Genomic DNA, 23,689 nt, shown 5'->3' with positions numbered 1-23,689 from the left:
AGAGAGAGAGAGAGAGACAAAGTCTTAGTAGGGGAGACAAGTATGTACATCAGACAAGGTATTGAACCTGCCTCTAATGGGCGAGGGATGTTTCCTCTCTGCAGACGTGTCTGCCTGTCTGCTCGCGGACACGGACGTAAGTGCTCTGTTTGAGCGTCCATCGTACAGCGTCCAGCGTCCGGCGGACAGAATACGGGTGCAGCCAGCCACCTCTGGCCACCTGCTGAGGCCTTTCAGAGGGCTGGGGAGTCTGCTGCTCTCCTTTTGGACTCCCATTTGATGTCTCTTAAACAGGGGCGCCGCATGACTGCTGTGTGCAAAGCCTGAGGCCTGGGCATGCTGCAGTAGCACCGCGGGGGTCCCAGGGTCCACTGAATGATCCCGCCATTTGAACTGAAATGGAATTAGCCCCTCAATTGAAACCCTTCCCTCTCTGAACGGGAGAATAGAGGATTTGAGCTGACAGAAGCCTCTGCAGCCGATGTTCGTTAGCTCTTAAGCGATGGTGTCACATGTGGTGCTGGATGTGAAATGACGGTGTTCAAACACGCATTGCTATTTGGGCTCGGGAATGGGACATGCTTTAAGATGACACATGGACAGGCCCTTGGGGACTTTCTGACTACTTCTCCCGGTAACTGGAAAAGATTCCCACTTCTGTGAATATGAAGTGTGGGGTCAGAGTGTCACATCAGACGAGTTGTCAGCTCCTTGTTTATTCAATGAAGTCCAGGTCCCTACTGCACAATGCAAACAAGGATTCAACAATACAGACGTCCAACCTCTCTCTAGCTCTGTTGCACACACACACACACACCGGATGCACATACACACATATACAGACGTGCCTGTAACCATGGATCTTTTTACACACACTTGCATGCATGCAAACACCCATATGTACACAATTCTCCGTGAAAACGATGTACGTTGACCTCGTAGTAAGAGCAGGATTAGGAATTGGACGTCAGCCAGGATTTTTCTCACAAGACAAGGAGTGAATCGGGACAGAAGTCGAGCTGCAGAAGTGGCAAATGTAATGCCCGAGCCGTGTTCAGATAAGATCCACCACCGACTGGATCTGCATACTGGTCTGCTATCGGAACAGGAAGAAGAGTTGTTCCAACCGGCCTAGTCCATTTCTGTCAGGCAGAGATAAGCCGCCTTAAAGGGCTCCCAGGACCCCAGACAGGAAGTCACAGGTGCCAATAGTGAGTCATGCTCAAACCATGAAACCATAGCCTGTAGCTGTCTGCTCCTGCCCTTTATGACTGGAAAGAGAAAACAATCGCAGGAGCGCTGGACGTCGGCAGTTAAGATGAAGTCCACGCCACACAAGTTAAAAGGCCAGCGCGCATAATATTGTGTGTTATTTCTAGAACTGTAAGAAAACTGTCCCCTTGTGCAAGAGGTCATCTTTGCCGTTATCACAGGCCACAGAGATGTGGAGTTGCACTTTTCCGAGGGGGGGTGATTCACAAGTTCAAAGACCACACCGACAACTGAATACGTTTTGAAATGGTATTGGAAAGATGAGTGATGGGGGCTGTGGTGGGACGGTGAGGCCGGTAGCAAAGCCAGGCCTGTTGACTCCAGTAGACACATGAGCAACACGGCAACAACGGAATGAAAGAATGAGTCCAGTCGATGGATGTGTAGGTTAGCATAGCAGGCAGGAGACTGTGGGTGTGGCGGATGAGTCCTCTGGGCCACGGCTGAGCTGGGAGCAAGAACAGATTACCCAGGGTGCTTGGATAGCAGTGAGAGATTGAGAGCTGGGGAGAGTTACTTTACGTCCAACTCCATTTATTATCATTAGCACTGGTAGTAGTGTAAGTGTTGTTGTTATAATGTCGTTTTTGCAAACCATACACCTACAACGATAGTAAAACTGCACATACTTTCGACTTTAAAGAATTCCTGATTCCTGATATTCCTTCGTTACGTGTGTTGTATTTCTTCATATATTTTGTACATATATTCACACCAATTAAAGTGAAGTTCATGTCAAGCGGGAGGAAATGTGAGTGTGTGTGTGTGAGTGTGTGTGTGAGAATGTGTGTGTGTGTGTATGCAGTAGTGGCAGCTATGAATGGCCTATTTGAACCTGAATATTTACTCAGAGTTTGAGCTAAAAATGAATATGATAGAGATGGCTCCCACAGAGACATTTGGATTGGCCAGCTGCATGCGGGGTGTGTGCGTGCTCGTGTATGTGTTTACGGGTGGGGTGTTGGCGGGGGGGTAGAAGAGGTAGTTCACATCATCTATGGCTCACGGTGTATAGGGTCAAGCGATTACTCTGATCGTACAACACCAAGGACATCGATTGAAGAAACGAAAAGTTCATCCAAGAGTTGTACTTTTGATCGATCTGAGTCAACAAATAACGTCCTCAATCTACCTAATATCATTTGACGTGTTCATCTGAATAACGCCCTCGTAACATATGTCCAATTAATTTCCAGCTGTCGCTTCTACATTCTGAGCACATCCCACAAGTTGTTTTGTTCAGTATAGCAGCCGACATGAAAAAGAGGAGAGAAGTAAAAGCAGAAAGAGGAGGGAGAGAGGGAGTACAGGCTCCTGGGGAGGGACAGGCCCTAAGATGGAGGTCTTCCTCCCAGGACGTGACAAGCTGTTGGCTGGATGAGCCTCAGGAAGGCCTTGGCAGGCCAACAAAGACAGCCCTTCAGCTGCAGGGTGTAGTTTTTCAGGCCCCAGCATCCCCTTTGGCAGCCACACAGAGAGCGCTGGCGTGCACAGGCCCCTCGCCCGAGAGACCGGGGAAGTAAGGACCGCTCTTTTATTTACTCAGGCCGCCGAGGCCTGGGCATTTCTTGTCTGGGTGAAGAAGGGAAAAAACAGTCCCCTCTCTCTCTCTCTCTCTCTCTCTCTCTCTCTCTCTCTCTCTCTCTCTCTCTCTCTCTCTCTCTCTCTCTCTCTCTCTCTCTCTCTCTCTCTCTCTCTCTCTCTCTCTCTCTCTCTCTCTCTCTCTCTCTCTCTCTCTCTCTCTCTCTCTCTGTGTCTCTCTCTTTCTCTTCTCTTCAAGGTCTCCTGAGGCTCACTGCTTTCATCTGCTGTTGTTCACACACTTGCCCTGACTGTGTGTGTGTGTGTGTGTGTGTGTGTGTGCGGGTGTGTGTGCATGTTTGTACGTTTGTCAGAAATGGCACTCTGCAGTGTCCTCCAAGAACCGCCATGGGTGAAGATGGACATAGAAAAAGTAGCACATATTATCCATAATTGTGGGACAATTTGTAAAACTAACAATTGTTGATGCAAGCAGGTTTTAGAAGCCTTTCAGCTGGGCTTTCATTCACCATCCACTCAAAACAATCAGAATGTATCCAGGGATTTTCACTATATACAGTACCTACACTGTGATAATGACCAGAACTACACTTTGGAAGTAGAGTACCTATTATTATGACATGCACACACCATGATTTGTCCATTCCTAGCTTCTGGAAGCTCCCTTCTAGTGGCAACAGCAAGCGTAGTTAGCGTGTAGTTACACCATTAAGAAGCCTGTGTTAAACAACAATTGGGCACTGTGGAGCATGTTAATTCAATTAAGCATCTGCCAGTTTAAGTCACACAATGGCTCACATACACACGTCTTCTTATATAGACCTCATGACTCCCTCTCGGCCCCCCCCCCCCCCCCCCAGATGTGCCCATCTGTGACTTACAGACTGGATGTGTCACATTGTAATAAAAACAGGACATAAATGATATAAATCAAATAAACAAAGGAGTGAAGAGGCATCTTGACAGCCTGGCGATGTCTCCCGGCAGAAGACGTCCTCATTTAAGACTGTAGAATTTAATTTTGCTTTGGCTCGTGTAAAATAGACGTATTTGTTATGGCTGTGTGTTTGTGTAGTGGATTGTCTAAAAGCCAATATGTTTGACTGTAAGGCATAGGCAGGGGTCATCCTTCTTTGCGCTGCCTTCTCCTGTCCTGGGAGAGCGAGGGCAGATCCGCCCCCTCCATGAAGGAGAGGAGAGCATACCACTGACTCACCCATCCTCCCTCTAACCATGAAGAGAGAGAGAGAGAGAGACAGAGAGAGAGAGAGAGAGAGAGAGAGAGAGAGGGAGAGAGACAGAGAGAGAGAGAGAGAGACAGAGAGAGACAGAGAGAGAGAGAGAGAGAGGGAGAGAGAGAGAGAAATTGCACACCTACTGTACATGCACAGACAAAGAGAAACAAACACACACACTGACAGAAAACGTGGATGAGCTAGATAAAGCTGGTAAATCATCCAGGGCAGGCTCCTTGAGTGAGATGTGAGCAGAGTGGGATCCTTGCCAGGGGTGGGAGGTTTCCAGGAGGCTTGGCCGTGTGGAGGTGGGCTCTCAATGTGCCGCTTTCAGCAATTTGGAGGGGCAGGGGGATGGCCTCCGACCCCATCTGTTTCCTGTAGATAGAGCCTGGTGGGGGTAGGTGTTCGGCGAGGGCAGAACGTTATCCTGACGAAGGGCAGATCTCGCAGTAAAAACAAGAAAGAGAGAGAGAGAGAGAGAGAGAGAGAGAGAGAGAGAGAGAGAGAGACTTGGATTGGTCCAATGAAGGATAGTGTGGATCCTGGATCCTGGAATGGGCTTTCTGCTTTTCCTTCGTCTGTCTCATAAATCTCTTGCTGTTTCCTCTTGTTTTTCCCGTTCCAAGTTTTGGCCTTTTGACTCTGCTTTTTTTTCAGACAGGGGGGTTGGAATTACAATGTTTTATTTAAGTAAGGAAGTTCACAGCACTTAGGGTTTCGACAGCGGGAAGAAGTGGTGTGGCACCTCTTGAACCTGTGGAAACTGGTGTTCTGTGTTTTCCATTTATACTTTGCTGTCTGTTACATACAACTGGAATGTCGTCCAATCAGGTGTCTGATTTGGATGAAAAGGGTGGGGGGGAGTGGGGGGAGGTGGGCACTGGCAGTTGTCTATTGTGTGATCTGGCCATTCCGTGCACCTGCTCGTCCTTGGGTTGCCACTGTACTGAACCAGTGTTCTTCCATCTACTGTATAACCCCAAAACATACATTTTCGAGTTACAGAAGGCTTTTTAGGTTTTAGCACCCCTAGAGGAATGTTGTCTGTAACTGACATATTTTAGCTTTGTCTTTTTAAGCCATTTGATTAGACGGCCTTTGTTTTTTCCTTGTTCCTCATTCAGGCGGTCATTTTAAGGCTTATTTTTTTGTAAACTATTATGGTAGTTGTTACAGAATAATAGAAATGTTCTAATTTACCTCATGTTGGGCTTGCATCTTGAAGCACCCCCATTGCCTTGTGTTGGGTTTAAATGTCAGAGATTGCATTTTGACTCACAGTGGGCTAAGCCATTACATGGCCACATACAAGGTTAATTGTGGTAAAAGCTTTTCCATTTTTCTATTCCGCTAATTATACTTTGAATAACAGATTTAAATGTGACTTCTGAGAACACACCTAAGGAATGGTATTGCTTCGAAAAAAATATCATCCAAGTTCCAAAGAAATGTAAATTCATACTTAGCCACCTAATTATTACTTTAATGACTAGTGCCACAGCGACCCACCTTAGTATTTAACAGAGCCAAGACAAATGAGTACCTAATGCAACTTGACAAAACACCTTCTCTCTGTCTCTTTCCCTTTCTTATCCTTTCACTCATTCCCTCTCTTTCCTTCCCCCTATTATCTCTTGACCTGCTCTCTCATCTCATCTCGTCCTCTCCCTTCCTCTCCTCTCTCCTTCCTCCTCTGTCTGTCTGCAGACGGTGTTGACATCGAGGATGACCCTTCTTGCTCCTGGCCTGCATCATCTCCCTCCAGCAAGGACCAGACTTCCCCAGGCCACTGTGAGGACTATGACTACGGCGAGGACGAAGGCGGCCCTGGCCTGCCCTACCCGTGTCAGTTTTGCGACAAGTCCTTCAGCCGCCTGAGCTTCCTCAAGCGCCACGAGCAGAGCCACGGCGACAAGCTCCCCTTCAGCTGCACCTTCTGCAGCCGCCTGTTCAAGCACAAGCGCAGCCGCGACCGCCACGTCAAGCTGCACACGGGCGACAAGAAGTACCACTGCGGCGAGTGCGACTCGGCCTTCTCCCGCAGCGACCACCTCAAGATCCACATGAAGACCCACGCGTCCAACAAGCCCCACAAGTGCCCCGTGTGCCGCCGGGGCTTCCTGTCCTCCAGCTCCCTCCACGGCCACATGCAAGTGCACGAGCGGGGCAAGGACGGCGGCGGCGGCGGCGCCTCGGGGCTCTCCAGGGCAGAGGAGTGGAAACTGAAGGAGACGCGTAAATGCAGCCGCTGCGAGGAGGGCTTCGACGTCCCCGAGGAGCTCCAGAGGCACATTGCCGAGTGCCACCCCGAGTGCTCTCCGTCGGAGGACGGCCCACTGAGTGGCACCCTGCAGTGCATCTACTGCCACGAGCCCTTCAGCGACGAGGGCACCCTGCTCACCCACATCGACCAGGCCCACAACCGCGACCGCAAGGGCCACTCGTGCGCCATCTGCTCCGAGCACTTCCTCTCCGTGGAAGACCTCTATGCCCACATGGACGTCCACCAGCTCCCAGAGTCCAGCAACCACAGCAACAGCCCGTCGCTGCTGACGGTCGGCTACACCTCGGTCTCCAGCACCACCCCTGACTCTAACCTCTCGGTGGACAGCTCCACCATGGTTGAGGCGGCCCCGCCGGTTCCCAAGACCCGGGGGAGGAGGAAGAGGGCAGCCCAGCATGCCTCTGACATGGGGGGCCGCTCCTCCAAACAGCCTAAGATCTCTTACAGCTGCATCTACTGCAACAAGCAGGTGTTCTCCAGCCTGGCTGTGCTTCAGATCCACCTGAGAACCATGCACCTGGACAAGCCGGAGCAGGCCCACACTTGCCAGTTCTGCCTGGAGGTGTTGCCCTCGCTGTTCAACTTGAACGAGCACCTGAAGCAGGTGCACAACGCCGAGGACCACGTCGCCCTGCTGGCTAGCCTGCCAGACGCTCTGCTCCAGTGCAACTTCTGCCCTGAGGTTCTGGGCGACCTCAATGCCCTCCAGGAGCACATCCGCTGCACCCATGGTTTCCCCAGCCCCGTTGCCAAGGAGAGCAACGCCTTCTTCTGCCCGCAGTGCTTCATGGGCTTCCTGACGGAGGCCACGCTGGAGGAACACGTCCGTCAGACGCACTGCGACGGGGGCAGCCTGCGCTTCGACTCTCCCCTGGCTGTGACGCCCAAGGAGCCCATCGTGGAGGTGTACTCGTGCTCCTACTGCACCAACTCGCCCATCTTCAACAGTGTTTTGAAGCTGAACAAGCACATCAAAGAGAACCACAAGAACATCCCGCTGGCACTCAACTACATCAACAACGGGAAGAAGTCCCTAAGGACACTCAGCCCCTCTTCGCCCATCTCTTTGGAGCAAACAGCACTGCTCAAACATGGAGGCTCCTCGTCTCGCGCCACCAGTGAGTTCATCTGTAACCAGTGCGGGGCCAAATATACCAGTCTGGACCTGTTCCAGACCCACCTGAAAACTCACCTGGATGGCCTCCAGCCCCAGCTCACGTGCCCCCAGTGCAACAAAGAGTTCCCCAACCAGGAATCCCTGCTCAAGCACGTGACGGTCCACTTCACCATCACCTCCACCTACTACATCTGCGAGAGCTGCGACAAGCAGTTCACCTCCGTGGACGACCTTCAGAAGCACCTGCTGGACATGCACACCTTTGTGTTCTTCCGCTGCACCCTGTGCCAGGAAGTGTTTGACTCCAAGGTGTCGACCCAGCTCCATCTGGCTGTCAAGCACAGCAACGAGAAAAAGGTGTTCCGCTGCACCTCGTGCAACTGGGACTTCAGGCACGAGACGGACCTGCAGTTGCACGTCAAACACAGTCACCTGGAGAACCAGGGCCGGGCCCACCGCTGCATCTTCTGCGGCGAATCCTTTGGCACGGAAGTGGAGCTGCAGTGCCACATCACCACCCACAGCAAGAAGTACAACTGCCGCTTCTGCAGCAAGGCCTTCCACGCCATCGTCTTGCTGGAGAAGCACCTGAGAGAGAAGCACTGTGTGTTCGAGGGCAAGGCCCAGAACTGCGGCGCCAACGGCTCCACCGCGGGGGGGACGGACGCCGTGGCGAAGGAGGACGCCGAGCTACAGGGTCTCCTGACCAACAGTCACGGCGCAGCGGTGCCGGGAGGAACCGCCGTCGAGCCTCACAACAGCCACGACGGGAGCGAAGAGGAGGTGGACACAGCAGACCCCATGTTTGGGTGCGACATCTGTGGCGCATCCTACACTATGGACTCCCTCCTGACCAACCACCAGCTGCGGGACCACAACATCCGCCCAGGGGAGAGTGCCATGATGAAGAGGAAGGCGGACATGATCAAGGGCAACCACAAGTGTAACGTCTGCTCGCGTACCTTCTTCTCCGAAGCGGGGCTGAGGGAGCACATGCAGACCCACCTGGGCCCTGTCAAGCACTACATGTGCCCCATCTGTGGAGAGCGCTTCCCTTCTCTGCTCACCCTGACCGAGCACAAGGTCACCCACAGCAAGAGCCTGGACACGGGCAGCTGCCGGATCTGCAAGATGCCCCTGCAGTGCGAAGAGGACTTCCTGGAGCACTGCCAGATGCACCCTGACCTGAGGAACTCCCTGACGGGCTTCCGCTGTGTGGTCTGCATGCAGACCGTCACCTCCACCCTGGAGCTGAAGATCCACGGCACCTTCCACATGCAGAAGACCGGCACCATGTCCACCAATCACCCCATCGGCCGCAACACCGTGGCCTCCCACCACCACCACCACCAGGTCCAGAAGCTCTTCAAGTGCGCCTCTTGCCTGAAGGAGTTCCGCTCCAAGCAGGACCTCGTCAAGTTGGACATCAACGGCCTGCCGTACGGCCTGTGTGCTGCTTGCGTGAGCGCAGCTGGCTCCAAGAGCTCCAGCCCCACCGTGAACGGAGGCAGGCAGCAGCAGGGCGGCGCGACCACCCCAGCAGTGGCGGCCGCCGCCTGGGCCCAAGGGGAGAGTCTCAGCCCCGGGGAGGGGAAAGTCAAAGCCGCCTCCTCCTCCTCGTCGTCCTCCTCCTCCTCGTCCTCGACGGCCGCCAAAACGCGTTGCACCAGCTGTAATGTGAAGTTTGAGTCGGAGGCGGAGCTGCAGGCCCATGTCCAGACAGTGCACCGGGAGCAGGGAGGAGACAGCAACAGTGGACAGCTAAGGACCCCCCAGGTGTCCCCGATGCCCAGAGCCAGCCCCTCACAAACAGAGGAGGTAAGTACATTGAAGACATTACAGCATGTACGTCTCAAAAGGATCCATGTCTAGCGGTGCTGCTGAAAGTGGAATAAGTCGCCCTAATTTACCAAGAATATCGTGTTTACTTAAGGTGAGGAGGATGTAGTCTAAAACCTTTCATCCTTGTTTTTTTATTTCTTCTGGTCCATCGATCAGAAGAAGACCTACCAGTGCATCAAATGTCAGATGGTCTTCTACAGCGAATGGGACATCCAAGTCCATGTGGCCAATCATATGCTAGGTAAGATTTGTTGTTTTTTGGGCATTGTGTATTTTCCTGGGATTACATCACACCAACACAATGATTCATATGATACCTGTTGAACATAAAATATAGAATTCTGTAGGAAATGTGCAAATTGAGAATAGGTTTGAATTTTACTAATGACATCCTTCATGGAAAATACACTGACATTCTTAACGAACGATGATTGAATCATTTGTGATGCCTTTTTTTTTTTTTACTATTAACTTAATTAAAATTAGATACGTCCACAGTAATAACATTTGCATATTTGAAAATACATTTGTATTGATCTACCAGTAGACCTCATTGTCATTCTCAAGACTTCCACACAAACAACAAACCCCATATCCATTTCAAGTTCCCAAAATGTCTTCACTTCTTTTCACTTGCATTTGTATGCAGGTAGAATAATTGGTAGAGAATACACAATTCAATGCCAGTTCTCTCTTGCCTGCAGTAAGTAGGCGTCTGAATTCTGGTCTCACCTTCCTTTATTCATTCATTTATTCAGCTTGTTTGGCGGCTCTTTCATTACACTGGATTATCTGTTGTCTTCAGTGGGAGAGAGACTCATTGATCTGGAACCAAACCGCCTCTCTGTTTGGAAGGCGCTCCTAGGCGCAGGTGAATTTAAACACGGTGGGCAATTCTATCAGGACCGGTGGGCAATTCTATCAGGACCACACTGTTTGTGCATAAACAATCGCCGGCATGTGATTTGTGATTTTGAAGCTGTGTGGTTCTCAGTGTGTGTGCGTGTTAGGGAGAAAGAGAGAGAGAGAAAGGGAGAGAGAGAAAGGGAGAAAGAGAAAGGGAGAGACAGTGAGAGAGAGAGAGAGAGAGAGAGAGAGAGAGAGAGAGAGAGAGAGAGAGAGAGAGAGAGAGAGAGAGAGAGAGAGAGATGGGGAATGTGTAGGTGTATGTTTTGTATTCATCTTTGCGATCTGCTCTCTCTGTCTGCTCTACTGGGGGAGCCTAATACACCGCCATGCCAGCATTAGTCCTTTTTCTCTGGAAGATGGGCATGGAACACACTGGGAAGGGAGGATACAAACCCCCTACTGGTTATTTTATGTCTTTTAGCCACACAGGCCGACCATTCCCTCCAATAATGGCCAAATCTAGACAGCACAAGGATAGGTGATTGGGTTATTGCTCAATGTCTCATATTGTCTCTGAAGTCTTACTGACTTTCTGTGATCACTATTGTGTTCTACGGGTAGCAGCTGGTGATGTTTTCTTCCTGAGACGTTGAAATAAATACAAAAGAGGTTTATTCCCTCAAAGAAATTCAGAGGCATCCTAAACAAATGGAACAAAGCGACATAAATGCTAAGTATGCAATTTGCCCAGCCTTGTTATGACACCAGTGTTGATCAGAGTTGACAGTGGAGGGTTTTATATTCTTCTACATTCCCTTCTCTGCAGCAGGGTTAAATTTGGACCAGCCTGTAATTACCGTAAAGAAATTTTGGGCCAAAAAAAGCTGAAAAAAGGTCCTCATTTGGAAAAAGCTCTAAATACCTTCTCCCTTGAAAAAAGGGGACACTTTCTCCTTTTAATGGCCATCTGCACCAGAGAGGGGAAACGTGGGGTCTGGGGTCATCTCCGCTCAGCTGTCAGTGTTATTAGCGTAGGTAATGGACCAGGCACTGGATTCATAGGGGTGTTGTTTTCATCCATGCCCCGCTCCGCAGTGTCAGCTCACACTGATAACTCTATATATAGTGATGTGGCGTGACATAACCGTAGCGTTAAGTGTACGGAACAACAGAATCCGAGCCGGTCTCGGCCCCAGACAAGTCCACCTCAGCTGCCTTTGTAATACAATAGTCTCCATAAGCCAAGTGCACTCTGCTGCCTTCTCCTCCCCCTCCTCTTGCCTCCTCCCTGTCCGACACCAAAGAGCTCGTGACTGCCTCGTCTGTGCCTCTGCCAGCACATTTTGATGCATGGATATTATGCTTCGGTGGTGGTGTACCCAGCTCAGACAGAAAGCACAGCTCAGGTCTGAGCTACTCGACACTTAGCATGATAATGGCGGTTGACGAGAGCGAGGAAGGTGGCGCGGGCGGTGGGGAGTGTGCCGTAGATCAGCCCAGGCCAAGCCCACCAACGGCCCCACGTGTACTAAGATGGAGGGCGCAGCCTGCTAGGGCCCAGATGGATCAGTCCACATTTGCTGTACAGCTGGTGGCTCTGTTTGGGGACCTGGTGTGATACTCCTATGGCGAAAAAAATGATATCGCCATCATCCAAGGAGCAATTTAATAGCAGGCCAGAAGACAGCTGGCAACTCTTTAGTTTAGAGTTTTTTTGGCATGGCGCACTTACAGAATTGAGGGTGTCCGATTTTTCTCCAGAGGCACACAGATTTATACAGCTTTCAGCTGCTGTGGTCATTATCAAATCCATTATTTGCATCTTTCTTTGTGTGAAATGTTAATTGAGATTCCCCCCCCCCCCAAACGTAACAATTTGCACTAGTCATAGTCTTCCAAAATTGCACGAGAGACAATACTTTAACTGGCAGTCCTTTAGTTTGCCAACGTTTATTTCTGTTTTGAATGTGTACCTTTGAAGGTCTTTGGTTGTCAGTTAAGCTTCTGTGGTTTAAGCAGCAAGGCTGCATCTCTCCCTATCGCTATTCCATGACCCTGCGGTGAACTCTGACATTTGGATCATGGCAGGGGGACTAGATGACCAATTTATTCCTCCATTCCAAATAGCCCTGTGTGAATTTGAGGTCCTTCGACACATTTTAAAGAATTGGCTCTGCCCTAAAATGTTCGTAAAGGTGCAAAGGTTTACCCCCTTCTCACTGTAGCCGTTTTCCCTCTGAAACTGTCTGACTCAAGTCCATTACAAGTCCATTCTGAAGGACAATCATAAACAAACAAACCCAGTACATTCCACAAAGTGGCTTTTTGGGGTCACCTCTAACATTTGTTGTTGTTGTTGTTTTTTTGGGCTGGTGACAGCACCGAGCCTCAAGCCAAGTCAGGGAGGAGCCAGTGGCTTGGTCGGCCCATGTGGAGGGAGGTGGTGGTGGTGTGGGGGGGCGGGGGGGGGCATTGGTGGTGGTCGGGGGCTTTTGGGGGCGGGGAGGGAAAGGCACATTTGCTGTACAGCTGGCCGCTCAGTGTGAAGCAGGCACTGTGGGCCGTTACAGAGCTGGAGAGGAGGGCGAGCGAGCGTGAGGCCTCCAGCCCTCCTCCAGTCCCTCCTGCTCTCTGTCATCTCTCCCTCCCTCCTCCTCCTCACCTTATTCCTACTGACCACCAACCTGGCAACCTGTACCATATCGTCTTCTTGTGATTAAGCAAACTGGGAAGTGTAACAGTATTTGGAGGTGTTTTTTTTTGTTGTTTTTTTTTTTGTTTTCTAAGGGTTACAAACGATCCCTGACACACATCCTCTTGTTTTGGGTCCCTGGAGCGGCATGGCCAGTGTGTGTTGATTACACCGTCTCTGTCTCTGTCTCCACACTGGTGGGAACACGCTTACTACTCTATTAAGGACACTTCTTTTCATGGTGTGTTAAGAAATGCTGCTGTTAGATGTTGCAATTTCCTGTTTCCTGCTGTGAAATCACCTTTAGATTTTCCTGTGAGCCTTAACACAGTGTCATTCCAGTACGCTGAAATCCTGCACACGACGCCTACCCATGTCAGCTTTTAACTTACATTCCCCGTTTAGATGAGAGTCACAACCTGATTGACCAACCAATAGACCAACCAGCAGTACTGCAGTCGGGATCCATCACATCAAAGAAACATAGAGAGCAGGCGCTCCGATCAGCCAGTGCAAACAAAGGAAGCCATGCATACCTTGTAGCAAGTGCGATTTCTTGCCGCTTTCATTAATTGGAGATTAATAACGCCTCTCCATTCGTTAGCGCAGTCACCTCCCTTGCAGCCGTGTGTGCTGCTGCTAATAAGCAATTACGCACACCTTCCTGCTTGTTACATTATACTCGTGCCTGCCTAATGTGTCATCCATGAGGAGAATAGAAAACAGAGTGAGATCCAGGAAGGGCTATCTTTAGATTCACACGTTTACTTCAGTGTTATATACCTGTCTGCGGTCTGTATTTGTCGTCAAAAGACAAAGAAAGACAACAAGTTAACCAGGGAGCCGCATAGAAACTTTTACGGCATTGCAGTGAGGGTTTCTGCTCTTCATGGCGTTTTTGTTGTTGTTGTTATTTCTTTTTTATTTCATTGTAAAGGAGAGGTAATAGACATCACCATGGGGATGTTCTGTTGCTAGGCTAGACAAGCTCGGTCTGATGTGGTCCTTATCTATTGATTTTCTTGACATTTCCCCGCACCTCTCAGACTAGGCCAACATGTGGGGAAATATGTGATGCTCCCACTTCATATGCCTTGTTTGCTCAAGCTTAGAGCCCAGCGGGCTCTGGACTGCACTGCGATTGGTAGGCTGATGTCACCATGGTGATTATTTGGCAAATCATTCTCAAGAGATATTTTCTCCTGACTTTCACCGTTTTTTTTATGTTATTTTCCTTCTCTGTAGGCATCCATTTCTGTACAGCGTCATTGTCTTTTGTATCAGACTTACTGCAGGGTTTGGCTGGCGCAACTTAGCCGTTCAACCATTCGACCCTGCGACGCGCCGTGCTTTAGTCCGCCGACCTGTATAGAGGTAGGCTCTTCCTGTGTCTCTGGCAATGTTTTATTGATATACAGGAGGGATGTCTCCTTTAGAGTGTTAATGCCAACCCTTGTTCTGAAGTGCCCTATAAATAGTGAACGATCCGAATTAACCTCTGCGTTCCTCCGCCCCCCGGGAGGACGGGGGGAGGGCCCAGAGGCCGGCGGAGCATGCGCACGCCCAGCCTGCTCAGGTCCGAGGGGGTTGCTAAGCAGTCAGACGAGGGGGCAGGCGGGATGGGGGGCATATGGGAGCAGTGCAAACAGACAGTGCTGCCTTAGTAAAGGTCAGAGTTGCAACCCACACCTCTGAGATCCCAGGCCGGCTCTGGAGGGACATGGCCTCCAGGCATGGAGGGGGAGGATGCCGGCCAGGGGGAAATACACGAGTGATATAGTGCACAGCTCTCTGGCTTTTAGAGCTTGTCACCCCCAGCCGGGATGGGGAATGTGAGGGGACGTCTTCATCCCGTTCAACTTTGACTGGGAATCATGCAGCGCCGTGAGCAAACCTGAGCCCCTCACTGTCGGCGTTCGCCGGGCAGTTGTGTGGTGGGACTGCAGAGGCGGGACCTGGTTCCATCAGGCCCACATGGTTGTCAAATGTGTTTTCGGACAAAAACACTGCCAAACTGTGAAAATGAGGGGGGGGGGGGGGGGGTAAAAGTTTTGGACCGGCCCTTAATGGTGCGCAGTTTGAAAGTGCTGCGTAACGATTGACTGTTCTCGTCAAAACCGCCGACTGTGTACGGCAGACAGCGGAGGGAGGCGGGGGGGCGGGGAGGGGAGGGGGGAAGGGGGGGAGGGGGGAAAGCGCGCTGAAAAAAGCCCCCCAGCGTCAAAGCCTTAATAATCATGTGAGCGGAGCTGGACTTCATTACCCTCCTGTTCGACAGGCGGAGTGCCAGCCTGGATGGCTGGATGGCTGGCGGTGGCAAGGTCAACGGCGGAGGAAAAACCAGTTACTGTGTTCCTCCAACGCGGGAGCGGAGGAGAGGAGAGGGGCGGCCATCTGTCAGCCCGGGCCTGCCATACCCGCAGAGCAAATGGACACGGGCGGCCAGAGGAGAGGCCACAGCCACCCATAGAGCTAAACCCACCGAGCATAACACTGTAGCTTGGCCAAAGAGATGGACCTTGGTCCTGCTAGCGAGAGGCAGGGACAGAGAAGAGAGAGAGAGAGAGATAGAGAGAGAGAGAGAGAGAGAGCAGGAAACAAGAGAGGGAGAGAGAAAGAGACAGGGGTGTCAATGAGACTGACTCCGATAGATTTGGCATTGAGTCTTTGTGTGTTTATGTGTGTTTGTTTTTTTTTGTGTGAACACTATTGGGCTCTTGCTGTTATGGGTCCAGATGGCAAACCATTTGACAAAAACTTGAGTTGGATGTTTGCATTTGGCTGCAAATACAGTATGAATCATGTTTTAGGCTTGTATATAATGGCAAAGTTCTTCTTATTGCAGCTACCTTTCAGAAAGTAATGGGTACTTTCATGTGTTGAAGTGTTGCCTTGTGGAAAGAAAAGTTATTAAAAAAAACACTGACGACAATGTCAACCCCGCTTTTCAGTGCTTTTTAAACCCCACTCCCCACTGTTGTCTCGGCCTCTGGAGTTGCTGTTTCACCTTGCTAGCTGTTTGTTGTGTCTGTGCAGGGGACGTCTGAGCCCAGCCTCGACCCTCTCACTGAAGACCTTTACGATGCCCTCTGGCCACAGTAGAGGAACCCCGTGGAATGTTCCAAAGCTCTCTAATAGGTTTCAGGTGATGCGGGCCACCAGCCAGACCCCCGCAACCCCACTCGCTGTCTCGTGTGATAGCTCTCCCCGCTCCCTCCTAGTCAAAGCACTGCCATTTCTCCTCTAAAAAAGGAGGGCCAGCCATGAAATAGACAGCCGTCATTTACAGCAGAGGAGATGGCTCCGGAATAACAGAGTAGGCATGGAGATGGGCCAGATTGTTGTTTATGTTTTTCTCGTTCACTGGAAGTTCTGTAGTGAGAGTCGTTGAATTCTTTGGCTCAGAAGTCTGTAAGCCTCCACCTTCCATAGCTCATGAAGATAGGAGGAGCAGCAGCTTCTCTCCCTGCACTGTTCCTCAACTCAGATCCAAAACTTCCTGCTTGCTTTCCCCGTCAAGCGTTTTCAGACCCCCTGGCTCCATCGTCAACATGCTCCGGAAAACAGGGAGGCAGATAGTCCTAGGCGATTCTCCCTCATTAATGGAAATCACACAGGAACTCCCTGGATGAAAGCATATTAGCTTATTAGTTATTAAGCGTTTATGTCAATATCAGTGCTAATACGGGTAACGGATGCTGCTGAGGTAGAATTGTTGGAGTGGGACATATTTAGTAGGTAGGCCAATCAATGCACACCCTGGATTTTATTCAGCCGATCCATTGCCATGATGTTTTGTTGAGATAATACACGTACTGGCATCCTGGTTTACCCATGTTAAGCATTTTATCTCCATTATCTGTCAAATGTTTCTCGACATCGCTTGTAGCATCGACTCTCCGCTAACTAATCCCGTTGTATTTAGTTTAAGCACACGAATGTGCCGGGGCAGACATGGAAGGCAGCCATTAGTGCTAGAATGTTCTCCTTTATGTCTCTGCAGTGTTCCATGGCCGCCGTCACGGTTCATCGTGAACACTGTTGCGACATGGCTCCTTTGTCTTTCCATTTGTCCCGTGGACGCCTAGAGACGCCAACCTTAAGCCACTCTCTCTCTCTCTGATTAATCTTTAACATTTATAATTACTAATTAAGTTAGTAAGAGACTTTTAATGTAGTCCTCCTTCAATGGGGAGCGGAGAGGACAACAGATCATTAGCTTCAATAATGAACGCGAATGAGACAGATAATGGCCTATGATAGGTGAACAGTGACAGTTATATTAAATGAGGTAGAGGGTATATGGGAAATTCTGTGCGGACTTACAATTTTGTGGATCAGGAGGCAACAGGAGTTGAGAGCAGAATGGTGTCCTACTAGTGATGTTGATAACGTTTTCTGTGACTTCCAAGAGTAGTAGCCCATTAACGCAACGTATGTGGATAGAAGTTACTATGTAGGGTCGTCGAGATTAAATGATATGCGAGTTATTTAGTTTGATACATGTTGTCAGTTATTGATAAACGTCATGCTGTCCAACTTGAGTCTTAAGACTTCAGTCCCCCTTATGGACTGTGTGTATCTCATTATCACATCAGATCACTACTGCTTGCTCTCATTACCTCACTTGCTGCAAGTCACCGCCTATTAAGAGAGTCATTTGATCCGTTTTTTACTTTAACAACAATGCTACCCTGGCACATTCTGCAAGCTTGCCCACTCTGGGAAAGGTGCTTATGCCATAATGATTATTATCATTAGGAAGATATTAATGTGCTCAGTGTTTGCAACCCAGCTGCTCATCATGGCCTGAGCTCCCCATCGTCCGAGGGAGGGGAGAGAGACGCTGCCAAAGCGGCCAGTGCACAGGGGTCTCCCGCCCACCTGTCCAGGGGCTGTAGGGTCACGGGGGCCCACGCCCACTGCTCTGACCTCCATACCACCAGGTTCTGGGTAATGTGCTGGGATAAATACAATATTAATGGGATGTCCGTAATACATACCGTGCATAAGAGCAGGTTGAAAGGAAATGTAATGGATTTCTAGTCATTCTGAAACCCCAGAACTCTCTGGAATCTCTCTCCTATACAGTACCGACATACATGTGAATCATAGATCTGTTATTTCGAATTGAAAGATACATTTCTGTTTCCCCAGGAGAAATTCATCACATATAGTTACACAGCACATTTTAATGTTACTTATGTTCCCGTGTTTAATGTGAATAGTTTACACTTGAGAAGGTACACTACTCTTTTGGGGGGGGGGGAAATCTGATTAAACCCCAACTTGCAAATAATCAAATTTCCTCATTCGTTTTAATCAAACAAATACAAACAAGGAGATATTACCACGCCAACTATATTTCTCTCCTAACAAGGATTCTGTGGGTGAATTGTTGAGTAGATGAGGAGGAGAGTAATAATAGTGTTCTATGTCACTGAGCCCAGTCACTGATGGCAGACAGTATTTAGAGGTGGGAGGACGAGCCCGTTAGAGGGTGTGTGAGTGTGTGTGTGTGTCGTCACACACACAGACTGGAGCAGTAGGCTTGCCTGGCTCACTCTGTTCCTCTCCCAGTTTCAAATTGCTGCTTCATTAGGACTTGGAAGAGAATCCCGCGGTTACATTTAATCAAACGAATCGCTATGGCAGACCCACACAATCAATCACAATCCTTCCCCAATATGCTCCATTCTGTAACTACCATGCTGCCTTGGAGGGAAGTCAATTACAGCGAATGGCCTAGCTCTTCAGACGGTTTCTGTGATACTCCGCCGTTTGGACCGTTTTTTCCATTATGCATTCATGAACAGTTTGCATCCAGTTTACCCAGGAACTCCTATTGCTATGGCACTGTGATTCCTGTATGATGCACTCATCCTGATATGCGTGAGGATCATGCACCCTATGTGTAACCAGCAAAGAACGATTCGTGATTTTCTGTAAATAAACGTTCACGCTTCTCAGTAGGCTGCGGTCAATGATGACACTTCTAGTCGGAAATGCTTGGCGCTGATATAGATCTGTTCTTATTCAGCCTCTGTTTGAAATCAACAGTGCTTTTTGACTTGGTCTTGCTGGATGCGCGTTCCACGCACGTGTGCACACATAAAGGAATGCGCACACACACACACACAAACACACAGAGCCACAAATACGTGCTACACCTGATGTCTCTGTCTCTATCTTTCACCTGAACACACAAACACATACACACATGCCTTCCCCTTCTTTCTCTCTCCCTCTCTCTGTCAAGCATACACACAGAAATACACACGCGCGCGCACACACACACACACACACAGGGTAGCTAGCGAGGCTGGTGAGGGCCGTGGCTGCTGCTCCTCTGAGCGTTCCCACAGTGACTCCGCGGGCTCGGCTGCCAGTTGTTTGCCAGTGTGTCCGGGTGGAATTCATTCAAATTAAAGCGGTGGAATGAGGCCCGGGTCCCAGAATGCCTGGTCCCTCTCCTTCATCAGCATTCCGCCGATGAGAGTAATTAAAGCAGAAATTAATTCTGCTGTAAGCAGAGGAGCCACAGAATAACTGATATTAGAGGCTGGATGATGAATGCTTGGCATCAAGAGAGGTCTCGGGGGAGAAAGGGGGGGGGGGGGTGGGGGGGGGGATTCACAGATCTCTTTTTCTTTCCCTCCCATCTTTCTTTTCTTTTCCCTCCTCTGTTTTCTCTCCTCTTTCTCCTCCGTCTCTGTGTCTCGCTGCGTTGGCCCTGTCTCCTTTTTCTCCCTCCTCTCTCTCTCCGTCTCTTTTCATCTCTCCTCCCCGTCTTTGTGCTCCCTTGCTTTTTTTTTTTCATCCCTTCCTTCTTCTACGCTTCTTCTTTTATCCTCCATGCCAGCGTTTTGTCATGACAAGCTAAGCTAAAGATGGCTCAACTCCTACAAATAGGCAGGGTTGAAACACAAGGGGTGAAGTCTTCATTAGACAGCCTGTAGTCTGATACGGTTGATTTTATTGGCATGGTAACATGGCATTGTAACTTATCGTTAGCATCATATGTCATATGGCATGTATTAGTGTATAAATTATAGAAATGTGTTACAGTACGCTACAGGTACTGTCAGAATATTTAAAACAGATTAAAAGAGGAATGAGGTTCACTGTATACCCCCCACGTCTCTTCACCATCGCCACAATTTACCAGTTTTCAGAGTTCATTTAATAATTCAGAGGATAGGAAGATGACAATAGTTGGATTGGATATAATGCTGGTGCTTTTCAAGCCCTGTTTTCCTTGCGAGGTATAGTTAGATATTGAACCTAGACCCTCTCCAGATGATGTGATATTCTAGCCAGTATGATTCAATGATCCCCCACGTCCCCTGGCACTTTATTTTTGGAATAGCACATCTTTAGCAAGAGCAGTCACAAGGCTGAAAGACAAACAACTCAACTATTGAAACACAGACAATGGGCTCAGGCTGTCAACGAGACGTCGTTCTCTCTCTCTCTCTCTCTCTCTCTCTCTCTCTCTCTCTTTCTCTCTCTCTTAGAATCAAATGAAATTCAACAAAGGTTAGCTCTGGTGGGGTTTATGATAATGCGATATACGATGCTGCCGTGGAATTTGCCAATGCATGTCTTAGCACAGCCTGAAACAGAGGGAGGAGCACATGGTAATGATTTTGACCTCTAACCCTCTCTCTCTCTCATGCTGCCCATGTGGGTATTCTGCTCCGAGGAGATCATAAACAATAGATAGATTTGTTTTCTTTGCATATTTGTCTGCGAGCTGTCTTAACGAGAAACGAGATAGTTCTATATCTGGATGTAAGGGTTTCGTGGAGACTGCATAATTGTTTTTTTCCCGAGATTATTGGGAGCGAATACAAATCTGGAAGCAAGATCAACTTGAGAGTCACTGACCGCCATTAAGAATTAAAGGGCTGGCTAGGCAGCCGTGGAAAGCCAGAGTGAAAGATTAGAATCCATAAGGGGGCCAAGTGCCGAGGAGATGTGAACGTGGGCCCCCTGAGACTTGCGATGAACCCACACACAGAGATGGGAGGGCTGGGTTGGGTGAAATGGTGGTGAGGGTAGATGGGGGGGCTGTTGGAATGAAACTGTCAGACGCACGCACTGGCCCGTCCTGATTATTCTTAAAGGGGCGGCAGCCCTGTATTCAGTGAATGTTGTTGTTTGTCTTATTTCTATCGTAAGAGTAGCTTGACGTTTTGCTGTGGAAAAAGCTCTGGTTTAAAATATCTACAGTGTGCCGTTTGTCTAGCGTTGGTTGTCCTCTTTCTCTATCTCTCTCTGTGTGCGCGTGTGTCTCTTTCTCTCTCTCTTTCTGTCTATATGTATTTTTGTACATTTCGAGATTGATAAAATGAAGAATGAAGTCAAGTAAAAAAAAAATGCAGATGATAAAGGCATTTCATGTGAATTATTTAGTGAGGCTCTTTTTATAGTTGTGAGGTTTACCTATGTACAGTACCTTACTAAGAGCTAGTACTTTGAGAGATGGTTTTAGTTTTTTGTGTCCATGTCAATGGATCCTAGCTAAAGGACTGTGTATATTCCTATTCCTCAGTTTGATTGTTGTTCTTACAAATTAAATTGTGTGTAGTGAATAACTACTCTGTCAGTGATAGTATAGCGTTGTTTGTCTAATTTATTTGTGCTACAAGCCAATAAAGGCAGAGTGAAAAATAAACCTTTGGTGTAACAATGACCTTAAACGCAATGACACACTTTCCCATAACATTGTCTTGTCCAATACTCCACAACTCCCATAAGAGTTCTTACAGCAAGTCATAGAGCAGTAGAAAGACGGAGAAGGAGAGAAATCGATTACTCTCCACCCTCCACTGTCTGTGCCCTGGCTGAATTACTGAAACAAGATGCTGCACTTAGAGGAGTCTTTGGAGAGACAGTGAATGAGACAGAACGAGAGAGAGAGAGAAACAGAGAGAGAAAGAGAGAGAGAGAGAGAGAGAGTTGGAGAAGTGAGGGAGAGGATGGAGAGACAGGGAGAAAAACACTTTTCGGGACATGGGTGCCATTTAGACTAGGCCCATCTCCCTACAAAAAGCCACTAAAAGCAGTGAATGATCCTCCCCCGGTCCCCAGGAGGCCGATGGTCCTCCTGGTGTGGTTAAGTGAATACAGAGCAAACACTCGGGCCTGAGGTCAACCCAAGATCATCAAAATAAGCATCATCTCCACCAATCCAAGCCAGGTATTCTGATTCAGTAAGGGTTCAGGGGCTAAGGCAGCTATGGCCTCTTCTTCCGGCTGTTACTGGTATATATAGCCTACTGCATACATACACACTATACTGTATATAAATATATATGATACAGGATCACATTGCAATATACAGTATGGGCTCCTCTGTTCAAAATGGCATGTTTCATGTACCGCTCTGTTCTGCCTAGGTGGTAAACATCGAATGAACACTGGTGACAATGCACGGTTTTGTTGACACGCTCATGATAGCGTGCCACCTGTTTGCAGTGTGATGCTGCGAGCGGGCCGCTGTTGTTGAACGTCCACATCGCTTTTTACTGTCTGAACTGTGAGGAGGAAAATGAATCCAGCTCGTTGGGTAGACAGAACTCGGTGCTTAAGGGACCCAATCCCTGTAAGTGCCATTAAGTGGAAATTGCCGTTCACATATTCCAGTGGTTTGATTAATTACTCTCTCTCATGTGCTTCCGTAAACGCCCAATGAAATATGGTGAGCAAATTGCATTGTGTTCCTGTATCCTGTTATGTAAAAGCGGTTTAATTATTGACACATGTTTTGCCACCTGGCAGGGGAAAGGATAGTCGGGCATGAATAGAAATCATACAATAGATAATATGGACAGGCTGAGCTCTAACGCTGGTGAGTGGAGGCTAAGCTTGTGTGTTCACCCTGTCTTCTCTGTTCCTGATGGCGTAAAGGAGAAAAACGGATATGTCATAAAACCAGCGTCGTATTTTGATGAGGGGATTGTATCTTGAACCGTGCTTGACAGTGCTCAGCAGGGCCCTTTTTTGACAGGTGTACTCTGATAAATATGTAGTGAAGGAGATACGTTCTAAAGACTTTACAAGCTCCTGGGGGGTTTAAAAGATCATCTGAAGCTTTGTGTGATATCTTAAGGTAGCTCTTTCTGATCAGAGAGCAGACTTAGTCAGCCAGCCACTGCTTAGACTGGGAGGAGAAGGTGTATGGGGCGAGCAAATCGCAGGTTTTCACCCAACTGTCACTGTCTCCACCCACACATTTCAACTCTGGCTTTTTATTCCTCTTTGATTTTTTTTTTCTTCCACGTCGTCTTTGGCATTGGCAGCGCCCCCTACTGCCATAACAGTAATGCACTCCTTCATACCTATCGTGATGTGCAGTCAGGCAGACAAACAGAGACGGAAACCAACAGGAATGAATTCAAAACCATATCCTAGAACAGTCCACGCACATTTCACACTTGTTGTGGTGCGACGTGTGTTCATTATTCTAACCTGCTGGCGTCGACTGCAAAACTGAGGCATTTCAGGAGGCTGACGTGAGGATGCGTCGCACAGCTGCAGCTGTGCATCGCGGGCACACTCCTGTAGTCCTCTTTACCCTACACTCCTCTCGAATCCTAGTTCCGTACTGTGTTCCCCGTTCTCCATCATGGTGATGTGGGTATTACTAAACAAAGCTCTCCTACTGTCACATGAGTCCCCTTGTGTCCCTCTGCTCCTGATGAACAGCATGCTTCTGACGCACGGTCCCTCCCCGGTCCTGTTTGCCCAAAACGATCCGATCTGGCCCCCCGCTCTCGACCCGATCTAGTTGACTGGGCTGCGTAAGTTAGGTAGGCAGTCCCTGCTCCCCTCCCCCCTCCTCCCTC

General features: G+C 49.0%; 1 protein-coding gene across 3 annotated transcripts in view; it reads left to right on the top strand.

Moving 5' to 3' along the window:
* znf521 (zinc finger protein 521) overlaps nucleotides 1-23,689 on the top strand; it is a 97,397-nt gene that overhangs the window by 38,088 nt on the left and 35,620 nt on the right. For 2 of the 3 annotated variants that reach the window (XM_084707930.1, XM_084707929.1), the window contains exons 4-5: nucleotides 5,760-9,271; nucleotides 9,452-9,536. In XM_084707930.1, coding sequence (XP_084564056.1) covers nucleotides 5,760-9,271; nucleotides 9,452-9,536 — 3,597 coding nt within the window. The remainder of the gene's footprint in view (nucleotides 1-5,759; nucleotides 9,272-9,451; nucleotides 9,537-23,689) is intronic. The other variant, XM_084707931.1, reaches the window with a different exon arrangement.

The sequence above is a fragment of the Hypomesus nipponensis genome, chromosome 10, assembly GCF_054491055.1.
Source record: "Hypomesus nipponensis isolate SF chromosome 10, ASM5449105v1, whole genome shotgun sequence".
NCBI classification, from domain to species: domain Eukaryota; kingdom Metazoa; phylum Chordata; class Actinopteri; order Osmeriformes; family Osmeridae; genus Hypomesus; species Hypomesus nipponensis.
This window is presented reverse-complemented; position numbering and strand designations above follow the sequence as displayed.